Source organism: Mandrillus leucophaeus, unplaced genomic scaffold (assembly GCF_000951045.1).
Source record: "Mandrillus leucophaeus isolate KB7577 unplaced genomic scaffold, Mleu.le_1.0 Scaffold143, whole genome shotgun sequence".
Taxonomy (NCBI): Eukaryota; Metazoa; Chordata; class Mammalia; order Primates; family Cercopithecidae; genus Mandrillus; species Mandrillus leucophaeus.
The window spans coordinates 4,418,840-4,432,129 of NW_012101399.1; the positions used below are offsets into that span (position 1 = coordinate 4,418,840).

The following is a 13,290-nucleotide window of genomic DNA, read 5'->3' on the forward strand; positions in this document are numbered from 1 at the left end:
ATGTGACAGGTATTACATTCAGCAATTTACATGCATTATTAAATTATATCCCCCCAAAACCCTATGAGGAAGCTAAAGTTTAGGGAAGTTAAGTATCTCATCCATTATCATATGGTTAGAAGTGGCAAAGTTGAGATTTGAACTCAGGTCTATCTGACTCCAGAGCCTGAGTTCTCAATTCAACTGCTATGCAATTCTAAGCATATTTAAAAAAAAAAAAAGTTTGATTTACTTGCAACTGTATAGATGCATATGTTACATTGATCATAACATTTCAAAGATTTACACATTGAAAAATGAATTTACCAAACAAATAAAACCTTAGAAGCCAGATCTAGCATTGTCCCATAACAAAGAGTATCTGAAATCCTCAGGGCATCTGGTTTGTGTCTGGTTTTCCTTAATCTTTAATGATGGGCAAATCCAATGCATTATGTAAGGCCATTTTTTTCTCAAGAGATGAAGATACCTCTTAAGAATTTGATGAAAATGCATTAACTTTTCAGGCTACTGAGTTGCATTTTAGTGCACCGAGGCAGTAAATTAGTGTACAGTGTGCAAAAATGGTAGTGACTTTAAAAATAAATATTTGATATGAGCCACTGTATTCTCTTGGGAAAAAAAATGTAATGGATTAAATCTCTTAGGAATCCTTAGCTTCCCAAAAAGGAGTAGGAAAAAGAAATCTCCTTTGGCCTGGAAATATCTTCTGTTTCTTGCTGGCCATGTTTGCTTAGTTCTTTAATAGTTCATTTGACTAGATCTTGTGGCTCCCAAAGCTAAGGTTGAACGTTTGATCCCTACAGAGGCCACTTACATTTAGAGAACAAAAAGCTCTATTCTCTGCTCCCAGACTTTACCCCAAATCCCTGCCAGGTGTCTGCCCTCTGGTCAAAATGAGAAATTGGCAAAGGGGTGAAAACATATCACAGTATTGGGAAACAACAAAAGGTCACCCCTTTATCATGATGCTCTTTCTCTTTTATGTGCTCACAATATTCTGATATAATTTATAGAGAAGAGATATTGCACTTTTTACTCTCTGGAAATTTACTGCTAGAAACCTGAGGCAAACTGTAATAAGCTCTGCCATGCCAGTTATAAAGTTTATTATCTTATTCTATGTTCAGAGATTTTTCTACTAGCTGACATTATCCTCTTGGTAATAAACAATGAAGAAACACATCTTCTGAGTTATATTAATCTGCATCTTTAGAATAGGAAATAATAGCACTCAGTCAAAAGTTCAGTAAAATTTTCATATTAATAAAAGACATTAAACTATGTAAAAATACTTCCATGCACAATATGTCATAATAAGAATGACTTTCAATATTTACTAAGAATTTACTCAGAAAACAAGTTTCTCAAATTATAGATGAAAATTCTCTACTAGTATCATAATCTTAACTTTTAATTCAGGTCTTCCTAATTTTTATTTTCCTAATTACTTGGCACTAAAAATAATTTAATACAACAAATAAAAATATTTTTACTTCAAATGCTTTCCTAAACAATATAAAATCATTTTAGTTTTTGAGGAAGTAATATTTCATATTTTAACTATGTAGTGTAAATTAAAATTGACTTATTTAAATTATAAGAGTTGTGTAAGGATTAATCAGATTTAAGTACAGTTTATATTATTGCCAACATAGACTGTTGTTTTTCAAATGTCACAAATATCTTTTATTATTTGTGGATTTATTCCTTTTATGAAGTAGTCAAATGAATCAGCTCACCCTTGACTGTAACAAAATACTGCTTGGTGACTTGTGACAGACAGGGTTTTAACCTCTGACAGCGAGATTCATTGTGGAGCAAGAGCCAATCATAGATCCTGACGACACTTGTCTCATCTAAGTTGGAATATAAAAAGCCACTTGGAATACAGTATAAAAGATTCACTGGTGTGGCAAGCTGTCTCTCAGACTGTACATGCATTAAAATTTTGCTCGGCATTACTCAAAAGCAAAAGAAAAGTAAAAGGAAGAAATAAGAACAAGAAAAAAAGATTATATTGATTTTAAAATCATGCAAAAACTGCAACTCTGTGTTTATATTTACCTGTTTATGCTGATTGTTGCTGGTCCAGTGGATCTAAATGAGAACAGTGAGCAAAAAGAAAATGTGGAAAAAGAGGGGCTGTGTAATGCATGTACTTGGAGACAAAACACTAAATCTTCAAGAATAGAAGCCATTAAAATACAAATCCTCAGTAAACTTCGTCTGGAAACAGCTCCTAACATCAGCAAAGATGCTATAAGACAACTTTTACCCAAAGCTCCTCCACTCCGGGAACTGATTGATCAGTATGATGTCCAGAGGGATGACAGCAGTGATGGCTCTTTGGAAGATGACGATTATCACGCTACAACGGAAACAATCATTACCATGCCTACAGAGTGTAAGTAGTCCTATTAGTGTATATCAACAGTTCTGCTGACTGTTGTTCTAGTGTTTATGAGAAACAGATCTATTTTCAGTCTCTTTTAACAAGCCGTTGGCCTGTATGTAAGTAGAAAGGAAAAGAGTTTCTCTTTTTCAAGATTTCATGAGAATATATTGAGACAAAAATCTGCTGCATTATTTGTTTTCTTATAGAGACAAAAAGCTAAAAAATAAAACACTTGCATAGCATTAGTTTAATAAGGAAAATATAGATAGCATGCTTATGCTTTCACAGTAATACCACCAAGGCAAGGACTGAGAGATACTACAAGTAATGTTAAAAACTTACATTAAATTTTATAATTATATTTGGTTGTATAAAATAAGTTTTTTTCACTAATAACAGAAAAAAAAGAAACTTGCTGGATGTTTAAGCTTACTTGAGCACTGCTGAAAACCTAAAGTGATTTCTGTTATTTGAAACTCTTACAGTATTTTTTTGTTCTTCACAGTTAAAAATTTAATTTTGAAAGCTATTACAGTAAAGAGTATGACAAATTAAATATCTTAATGTATTAGTAAGAACAACAATGAAGTAAACATAGCATAATCATCATCATGAACTAGATATTAGAAAATGCCTAAGAAATAAACATTTTAATTGCGTAGGTTATGGCTCACAAAGTCCTCCTTGTACCTTGACCATAGTACTATTGTTGAGAGTACCCAGTTTGTGTACTTCCAAGCAGGCATAGTGCCTAATAACCTTCTAAAATATTTTATTCATCCTGAGAGGGAGGGCTTTTACCTGTAGTATCTACATTGCTTGTGACAGATGACATATTGCATACAATTCCATTTGCAGTCAGCTCAAAAGAATACTTTCTCCAGGAAAGAGAAACAGGCACCTTGACAGAGAAGGCATGGCAAGAAAAATTTTGTGTTATCTGTTATCTTGCTTTAATACAATGCTTTATATACTTTAAACAAGATTCAAAACAGTTTTAAAATATTATTTCCCTTATTAAGTAATCAGGTTATGATGCAGCAAAGAATTTCCATTTAAGACTCTGCTATCGAATAGGTCTGGAGTAGATTTACCTTTTATAGACAATTTTGGAAAACCAAAATAAAGGAAATTGTTAGTGCTTGTGCTTACATGACAGCCTGGCTTCCTAAAGACAATACTTTGGAACTTTTGAGATAGCCTGAATATAACATGAAAATTTTTGTGTGAATTACCTGCTTAGTTTTGCTCCTTTAAAAGGCTATTCCAAAGCCAAAATGTAACAGATGTATTATGTTTTCTACTAATTCCCGAGGCTCAGTAAGTTGCTCAGTGTGTCTTGTCCCCAGGTAATTCAGGCCTGGGGGAAGGGTTCCTTCTTCCAGACTGATTGGTACAGCTGCTCAGTAAGTGTAACTACTCAGATTCCCAAAGAATTCTAAGTGGTTGTTCCTCCACAGTGACTCTTGTTCTCTCTAATCATCATCATTTTAAAATTTCATTCAGTGTTCATGACTTCATAGAACCTTCCTTTGTCCATAGTTCTCTGGAAGGGGAATAGATTCCTGATGAACAGCTGAAAATACATACATCTGAAAAATTCTGAAAAGCTAGGGTAATTATTTTCTTTCACATTTTTTGCTGAGTTATAAAGTTCCACACAGTATTTCATTTTAAAAGACTGCATAGGCATACATTATCTTAATTTTTTTTTAAGTGCTCAACTATTAATATGGAGGGGTTTTGTTAGTGGGAAATAATTTCAGTAACTCTTCTTTTCTTATTCGTTTATAGCTGATTTTTTAATGCAAGTGGATGGAAAACCCAAATGTTGCTTCTTTAAATTTAGCTCTAAAATACAATACAATAAAGTGGTAAAGGCCCAACTATGGATATATTTGAGACCCGTCGAGACTCCTACAACAGTGTTTGTGCAAATCCTGAGACTCATCAAACCTATGAAAGACGGTACAAGGTATACTGGAATCCGATCTCTGAAACTTGACATGAACCCAGGCGCTGGTATTTGGCAGAGCATTGATGTGAAGACAGTGTTGCAAAATTGGCTCAAACAACCTGAATCCAACTTAGGCATTGAAATAAAAGCTTTAGATGAGAATGGTCATGATCTTGCTGTAACCTTCCCAGGACCAGGAGAAGATGGGCTGGTAAGTGATAACTGAAAATAACATTGTAATAACCTTATGCTTTTATTCATAATATGAATAAACAATAGTGGAAAATAGCTACAAATTCCCTAAGCTCATAAGCCAGACAAAGGTATCTTACCCCAACGGTAGCCCTGTACCCAATAAAAGTAGGTGTCCAATTTCATATTCTATGAAACACTCCTTTGATATTCTTACTTTGCATGAAGATTTTAGAAAACAATTATACCATACTTCTTAACTTCTTAAGAAGTTCTTTTGAATTGGGAATGAAATATAAAGCACTTTTCATTAATATGATACATGACTGTATGAATTAAAATATTAACTCTATATAATGGATTTTATTACATATATAAACAAATCAAAACTTTTTTTTCTCCCAGAAGGGTGCCAAATGTGTTAAAAATTTTTGGCTTAGCAAAAACAGACAAAAAAAAAACCTTTTAAAATTATAATTAAAATGTTTTATTCAGAGAAATTAAGAGTGACATTTATAGGCTTACATTTTATTAAATATATTTAAGATTCCTCATGATAAATATGTTCATTGTTTGTAGGATGTTGATGCACTGATGTGTGTATATATTTCTTTGTGGAATACTCCTAATAAAATTTCAATTTACAGGCTGGTTAACTTTTGCCACCTTATTTCTGCCAGCTTATTTCTGAGCTGCCTTAGCATTTTTATGCAAAAATTTACTTACAGAAGGCCAATTAACTTAGTATCAGGCCAAGTAAATGACAATACCTTATATACTATAAAATTTAATAAAAACCATTTTAATTCCTAGTACAAATTTAGGGTTACTCTTCTGGCCTACCTACATTTCTGTTTACTTCTGTTTTCAAATACTTAATGTGATCACATCTTTTTACATTCATCTATTGACATAATTTACAAAAGAAGATTATACTTACAAACAACAAACTTGTTACCTTCATAATCTTTCAATGATCTTAGTTATAAAGATGAAATAATTAGCAGATCAGAATTACTTTAAATAAAACATTCTTTAAAATACTATACAATATTTTTTATTTTTTCATCTTTATTTACTTTTTTAATTATATATATGTGTACATACATATATACACACACACACATGTTTTACTTCAATATGTTGGGGGTTCAAGTGGTTTCTGGCTACATGGATGAATTGTACAGCAGTGAAGTCTGAGATTTTAGTGCACCTATCACTCCAAGTAGTGTATATTGTACCCAATATGTAGTTTTTAATCCCTCATCCCCACCTCCCCATTCTGAGTCTCCAAAATACCTTATACTACTCTGTATGTCTTTGCATACCCATAGCTTAGCTCGCACTTATAAGTGAGAACATATGGTATTTGGTTTTCCATTGCCTTCGAATAATGGCCTCCAGCTCCATCTAATTTGCTGCAAAAGACATTACTTCACTCTTTTTTATGGTTAAATAGTATTCCATTGTGTGTGTGTGTGTGTGTGTGTGTGTGTGTGTGTGTGTGTGTATATATACCACATTTTCTTTATCCATTCATCCGCTGATGGGCAGTTAGTCTGGTTCCGTATCTTTACAACTGTGAATTGCGCTGTGATAAACATATGTGTGCAGGTATCTAAAAGACTATACAATTTTCTAAATGATCTAGTTTCCTTTATACATGCTACTTTAAATGTTAAGGACTCAAATGATATTATTATATTTGACAGTCTTAAATAATACTGCCAGAGCTATTTTCATTTAGATATGGATTAAAAACTACTGTCAATTATTTAAGAAAGTGTTTCTTTTCATAGGTAGCATTTTAATGATCAAAATTGATAATATGACCAGTGGTTAATAGGTTGTATTCCTCAGATATTTTCATGTAAAGGGAAACAAAGTCTCAAATGCATTAAAAGACTGGGGCAGAGACAGAACCAACAAATTTTAAAATATTTGAATAGAAACATTTTCCAGTGAAAGAATTAAGGAGATATCATCGTCTCTTCTTCTGAATTTGTCCTTCCCTATTTTTCCCTGGCTTTATTGTTCTAGTTTTCCTGAGTGAGGACCTAGAGAATGGAGGATGGATGACTATACCTACCCCTCCAGGAGTTACCAGGCATATTTAGCCAATATATTTAATCAGGAAGCAAGAAGAGAGGGAGCTCAGCTCTTTCCTTCATTTCCCTCTTCTCCTTCTTCTCCTCTCTCTCCTGTCCTTCCCTCCCTTTCTTCCCATAAATATTTTCAGGACATCCACTATGTGCCAGGCAGTCTGGTACTCAAACTTGGAAAAATAAAAATTAAAAAGACATGGAACTGATCTCAGGGGAATTTGTATTTCTGTTAAATTCTTTTGAGACATAAGGGGAAAATCAAGTCTAGTGTAAATTAACATTCCTTAATGCTGTGCCTTTTAAAAATAAATGTGGTATGAGCAAAATTATTAGTTTATTTCTTCAACAATGACTTCTTAAGGTAGGTAGAAAAGTGTTTCCGGGTCTATTGACATTACTGATTGTCCTTTCCTTTTCAAACAGAATCCCTTTTTAGAGGTCAAGGTAACAGACACACCAAAAAGATCCAGAAGGGATTTTGGTCTTGACTGTGATGAGCACTCAACAGAATCGCGATGCTGTCGTTACCCTCTAACTGTGGATTTTGAAGCTTTTGGATGGGATTGGATTATCGCTCCTAAAAGATATAAGGCCAATTACTGCTCTGGAGAGTGTGAATTTGTATTTTTACAAAAATATCCTCATACTCATCTGGTACACCAAGCAAACCCCAGAGGTTCAGCAGGCCCTTGCTGTACTCCCACAAAGATGTCTCCAATTAATATGCTATATTTTAATGGCAAAGAACAAATAATATATGGGAAAATTCCAGCCATGGTAGTAGACCGCTGCGGGTGCTCATGAGAGTTATATTAAGTGTTCATAACTTCCTAAAACATGGAAGGTCTTCCCCTCAACAATTTTGAAGCTGTGAAATTAAGTACCACAGGCTAAAGGCCTAGAGTATCCTACAGTCACTTAAGCATAAGCTACAGTATGTAAACTAAAAGGGGGAATATATGCAATGGTTGGCATTTAACCATCCAAACAAATCATACAATAAAGTTTTATGATTTCCAGAGTTTTTGAGCTAGAAGGAGATCAAATTACATTTATGTTCCTGTATATTACAACATCGGCGAGGAAATGAAAGCAATTCTCCTTGCATTCTGATGAATTAAAGGAGTATGCTTTAAAGTCTATTTCTTTACAGTTTTGTTTAATATTTACAGAAAAATCTACATACAGTATTGGTAAAATGCAGGATTGTTATATACCATCATTCGAATCATCCTTAAACACTTGAATTTATATTGTATGGTAGCATACTTGGTAAGATAAAATTCCACAAAAATAGGGATGGTGCAGCGTATGCAATTTTCATTCCTATTGTAATTGACACAGTACATTAACAATCCATGCCAATGGTGCTAATACAATAGGCTGAATGTCTGAGGCTACCAGGTTTATCACATAAAATACATTCAGTAAAATAGTAAGTTTCTCTTTTCTTCAGGTGCATTTTCCTACACCTCCAAATGAGGAATGGATTTTCTTTAATGTAAGAAGAATCATTTTTCTAGAGGTTGGCTTTCAATTCTGTAGCATACTTGGAGAAACTGCGTTATCTTAAAAGGCAGTCAAATAGTATTCGTTTTTATCAAAATGTCAAAATAGCATACTTGGAGAAGTATGTAACTTTGTCTTTGGAAAATTACAACACTGCCTTTGCAACACTGCAGTTTTTATGGTAAAATAATAGAAATGATCGACTCTATCAATATTGTATAAAAAGACTGAAACAATGCATTTATATAATATGTATACAATATTGTTTTGTAAATAAGTGTCTCCTTTTTTATTTACTTTGGTATATTTTTACACTAAGGACATTTCAAATTAAGTACAAAGGCACAAAGACATGTCATGCATCACAGAAAAGCAACTACTTATATTTCAGAGCAAATTAGCAGATTAAACTCCATATGTTAATAATTAGATGGTTATATTACAAACATTTTATATTTTTTTACATGATTAACATTCACTTATGGATTCATGATGGCTGTATAATGTGAATTTGAAATTTCATTGGTTTACTGTCATTGTGTTTAAATCTCAACGTTCCATTATTTTAATACTTGCAAAAATATTACTAAGCATACCAAAATAATTGACTCTATTATCTGAAATGAAGAATAAACTGATGCTATCTCAACAATAACTGTTACTTTTATTTTATAATTTGATAATGAATATATTTCTGCATTTATTTACTTCTGTTTTGTAAATTGGGATTTTGTTAATCAAATTTATTGTACTATGACTAAATGAAATTATTTCTTACATCTAATTTGTGGAAACAATATAAGTTATATTAAAGTGTTTTCACATTTTTTGAAAGACACAACAGTTTTTATTCTAATGATTAATTCTGGATTTCTGATTTTCACTTTATCATAAAAGTCTAATGGTTTAGCACAAAAGTTTGGTTGAGGAATTTTAGGTCTGCTACTCTGGTTCTCAGGAGTTAAATTCCTATTAAATTGGTTCTGGTCAAGTTGCTTTACACATTTGAAAGCAAGGACTAGTTATATCTGTTTCATTTCTCTTTATCTTGACCTGAAAACTATTTATATGTTTTCATAGGTTCAATTTCCAAATGCATTGCAGTTGGCAAGGGTATATGGTCCTAGAGTTACAAGTTCTACTGAAGCCACAGAGACACAAGGAAGCTACATTTTTTTCTTACCACTTAATGAAACTGGTACACTTATCTGAACTTTGGGGGCACCAATTTTCAAACTGAATTGCAAAACAGTTGTAAAGTACCTAGAAATCCTTAAGTGCAATAACATATACAAATATTTTTTAAGTGATCCCTCCACTCCACTCTCCATCAGTTTAGTAACTTAGTTATAAAGCAGTGACTAAGTTTAACAGGGAGGATAATTAAAATTCTATGTGTTAATATCGCTAAATAGTTTATAATTAATATAAATGTCATTTCAATAATTTCTATTTGTATATTATATACAAATATAAATCTAAATTCAAATATTGATTAAACTATATGATAAAATCCATTTCAAATATCAAATGATCACTTTTTAAAATAAAACACCTGAGTACTACCAATAATATAACTAAGAAATGAAACTATAGGCAATGATAGGCAAGTCATGACTGGTCTGGCATGTGACATTGAGTGTTGAAATTTCATTTGCATGGTCATTCAGTTCCAGTTTACACACTGCAAAACATATCAAAGCAAAATATACTATTTTGGTCATTCCTGAGTAAGATGTGGAGCAATGAAAAATGGTACTAAATTTAGTACCATTCATGCCTCGATGGCATTTTGCAGAGGAAGTATTTGAAAAATGAGTATATTTACATCAGATAGCATGCATGGTTTATAGCAAGTTTATCTTGGTTGCCATTCAAAACACTAGACAAAAGGAATGTTTAAATATATTTTCCTAGATTACACATCAAAATGCTTCCATTAGTATCACATCCTGTCAAGAACACAAGATGTTCTTGAATGTAAGATTTTACATATGAGGCTGCCCAATTTATCTGACAGGCATAAAATGTATATATAATAATGACATATCTCCTTAATAAGATAACTTATAAAGGTTGACTAGCTTATGTCAGGTTTAACATTACACTAAGTATTCCTGATATGGAACTGTATAGTTTGGCAATGATGCAAGACACACATGCTTTGTTTTCATTGATTCCACTTTTGGATTACTATAAGAAAGAAAAGTTTTTAACAGTATTATATTATTGTTTCTGCTTCATAATAAAGCTGATGTTTCAAATAAGCACACACATATACTTTCTTAAAAATCAACTTTAATAAAATGTATTAGTTCTATATATGCACTATAGGCAAAATATTATTCACTAGTATTAATTTATAGAAATGTAAAACATAATACCAGGTTCTGATCCTAATGAGATCTATTGAAAACATCTCCTGAGATGGGCTAACAGCTATATTTGACTCAATTTATCTTAATAGTAACTTTAAACCAAAAATGTAAAAAAGATTAAATCACTAATTGACCCCTTTAATTTGTTATCCTAACCATTCAAGATTACTCTATTAGGAAACCTTTTCCTACAAGTGTTAAGGGTTTTTTCTCTTTAACATTTTATGAAGGACACCATTCAGAACAAAATTTGATTATGCGGTTTGGGCCATAGATCCTCCACAAGATTTTCTCAGATCTGCTCTCACGGACACTAAGTCTAAGAAGCCAAATGTCTCTTGGCTCTATTCCCATGGAACTCAGAACCTTGGCATCACCTCTTAACCAGCCAAAAACGAAACATGTCTATACAAGAAAGTATGCCTACATGATGTCATGAGATCCTGAAAATGCTGAGATAGAATTCTGAAGGTGACAATCAAGCATAAAACACCAGTTTACTGAGCACACTAAAGTGACTATGGGAGAAAATCAAAATTGTTACATGGAAACAATTGAGTGGTCATTGAGGCAATTGCTAGGCTTCAAGCTTCAAGAATATCTTCCCGAAAAGCTGCATACTTTTCAGGCAACTCAAGTAATGGAGTGAATTATATGGCTGCCTGCACCCTAGGTGAAGGATTCTACTGAGGAACACCAGGTCATCTTGGGCTCTGAACGAGGCCAGGTGCCCTGGGATAAAAATTATAGTAAAGAAAAGCAGATGAGTGTACTCCTCCCTACTTGTAGATATGCCTTGTCTGTAGATATGCCAGTAAAATTGTCCCAAAGTCTAGAATCTACCAAGACCTGTGTCTTACAGTGAACTTAAGTTCCTTACGGCACCAGTCAGACAGAATTCCACCAAAGTTGCATAGGACTGATGCAAACCCAAAGAGATTCCTATCTTCTCATTGGCCAGGGTGCATACCTGTGACTGAAACAAATTGCACCAAGTAAGTTTCTTATGGGAGAAATAGCTCTGCAAATGCAGGGCCAGCAGAAATCCTTCCTTCACCGAGAGAAGCGTGTGGACTATGAATAGTGAGCCCTATCCAGCTTGACCAGACAGATGTTTGACCAGACAGATGTTTGACCAAAGACTCCTCATCTTGGCCAAAGACAGCAGTGTCATCTCAGGGCAGCAATTGGGACAGTGGCTGGAATCTGGCCATATATATATTGACACAGCCTTACCTAGTACATTACCTGGTTAGTGTATTTGGCCCTCATATATCCTCTTAAGCTTAATAAGGAATAAATTACTTATAGGAAATTGGACGAGATCCATGAGTATGACTTACAGAAGAAAATCACATTATATAGGAACTATTATCTCCATTTTGGAAATGAGGAAGTTGAGACTCAGCGAGGTGCACGACTAATAAATGACTAAGATGGGTATACACATAATGTAAGAAATACAAATGTAGAGGTACAATTTTTCACAGTCATTAACTCAGGTGTGCAGAACTGTAACTTTTGACTTCTCACAAAATTGACCAGCTTTTACCGGAAGCCTCCTCATGCTGTATCACCATTTCTACTTTGTAGATGCAACATCATTGGGAACCACTCTAATGATGCTCCTCTCCACAGACCTCACACAGAAAATGATGTACAATAGCCATATCCCCCTGTTCTCAAATGTCTGAACTTCTAGGAAGGGTGTAATATCTCTAATTCCTTACAGTTCAGCTCATGAGGGAGGGCATCACAAAAATACCAATGTCTGAAGCCTCTCTCTTCCCAACAAATTGTCTCCTGTCATCAGCTCATGAGATCTTTAAGTGAAAAGACATAGAAATAGGTTCTGACTGACTGGCTGTATTTACTGACTCTTTATATTTGATACCTGAGCCTAGACCCTTGCACTTGCTACCTTTTTATTCTGATTCTGATCCGACAAGTGGAATCCTGGAAAAATGTAACTTCTTCATAAACCACGTTATTAATTCTCACTAATGATAAAAATGTAACTTAAAATGAGATGACATCCTTTTACCTACAACTGTACTAAGTTTTATGCTAATATCTGGCGTTACTAGTAAGCATGATCAGAAATAAACACTCTATACTGTACATTAGCTATAAAAAGGCCCTGCCCAGTACCTTCCAATTTTTAGCATTAAACTAAATTTGGCCTGAGGAAACCTCCATACCTCCCTATGGAAGTGAAGGGCAATCTAACTTATTAAGTAAACGAACTGAAAGCCTGACTTAGGGGTATATTTTATAACAAATAGCTGCATGTCAGCCAATCACAGCAGCTGAGTTTCAGCCAGTCTCAGGCAGGCAACTGACCAAACCACGTCCAAACAAGGCAAACTCAGATTTATAACCAACCAAGCTGTTTCTATACTTCGTTTCCATTTTCTGCCTATAAATGCTGCCGGTCTGCATTGCATAGCAGAGTTCTCTCAACCTCTTCTGGTTCTGAGGGCTGCCTATCAAATTGTTCTTTGTTCAAATAAACCTTGTTTTATTTTTCAAAAGTTGTTTAGTAACAAGATCCTGGGGTTAACTTGAAGATGGCTGAATAGGAACAGCTCCAGTCTCCAACTCCCAGCGCGAGCGACACAGAAGACGGGTGATTTCTGCATTTTCAACTGAGGTACTGGGTTCATCTCACTAGGGAGTGCTGGACAATCGGTGCTGGTCAGCTGCTGCAGCCCGACCAGCGAGAGCTGAAGCAGGGCGAGGCATCGCCTC

General features: G+C 34.0%; 1 protein-coding gene across 1 annotated transcript; it reads left to right on the forward strand.

Annotated features, from left to right (window-relative positions):
• The first annotated feature begins 1,900 nt into the window (after positions 1-1,900).
• MSTN (myostatin) lies at positions 1,901-8,813 on the forward strand. Its single transcript, XM_011974228.1, has 3 exons — positions 1,901-2,407; positions 4,193-4,566; positions 7,076-8,813. Exons 1-3 carry the CDS (start codon positions 2,035-2,037, stop codon positions 7,454-7,456), a joined length of 1,128 nt encoding a protein of 375 aa, XP_011829618.1. The 5' UTR covers positions 1,901-2,034; the 3' UTR covers positions 7,457-8,813.
• Positions 8,814-13,290: the final 4,477 nt, after the last annotated feature.

Bases quoted from the DNA above. Each gene is read 5' to 3' on its own strand.
- MSTN (XM_011974228.1), top strand. From the start codon at position 2,035: ATGCAAAAACTGCAACTCTGTGTTTATATTTACCTGTTTATGCTGATT. The intron at 2,408-4,192 runs GTAAGTAGTCCT...ATTCGTTTATAG, and splicing joins CATTACCATGCCTACAGAGT to CTGATTTTTTAATGCAAGTG. The intron at 4,567-7,075 runs GTAAGTGATAAC...CTTTTCAAACAG, and splicing joins GACCAGGAGAAGATGGGCTG to AATCCCTTTTTAGAGGTCAA.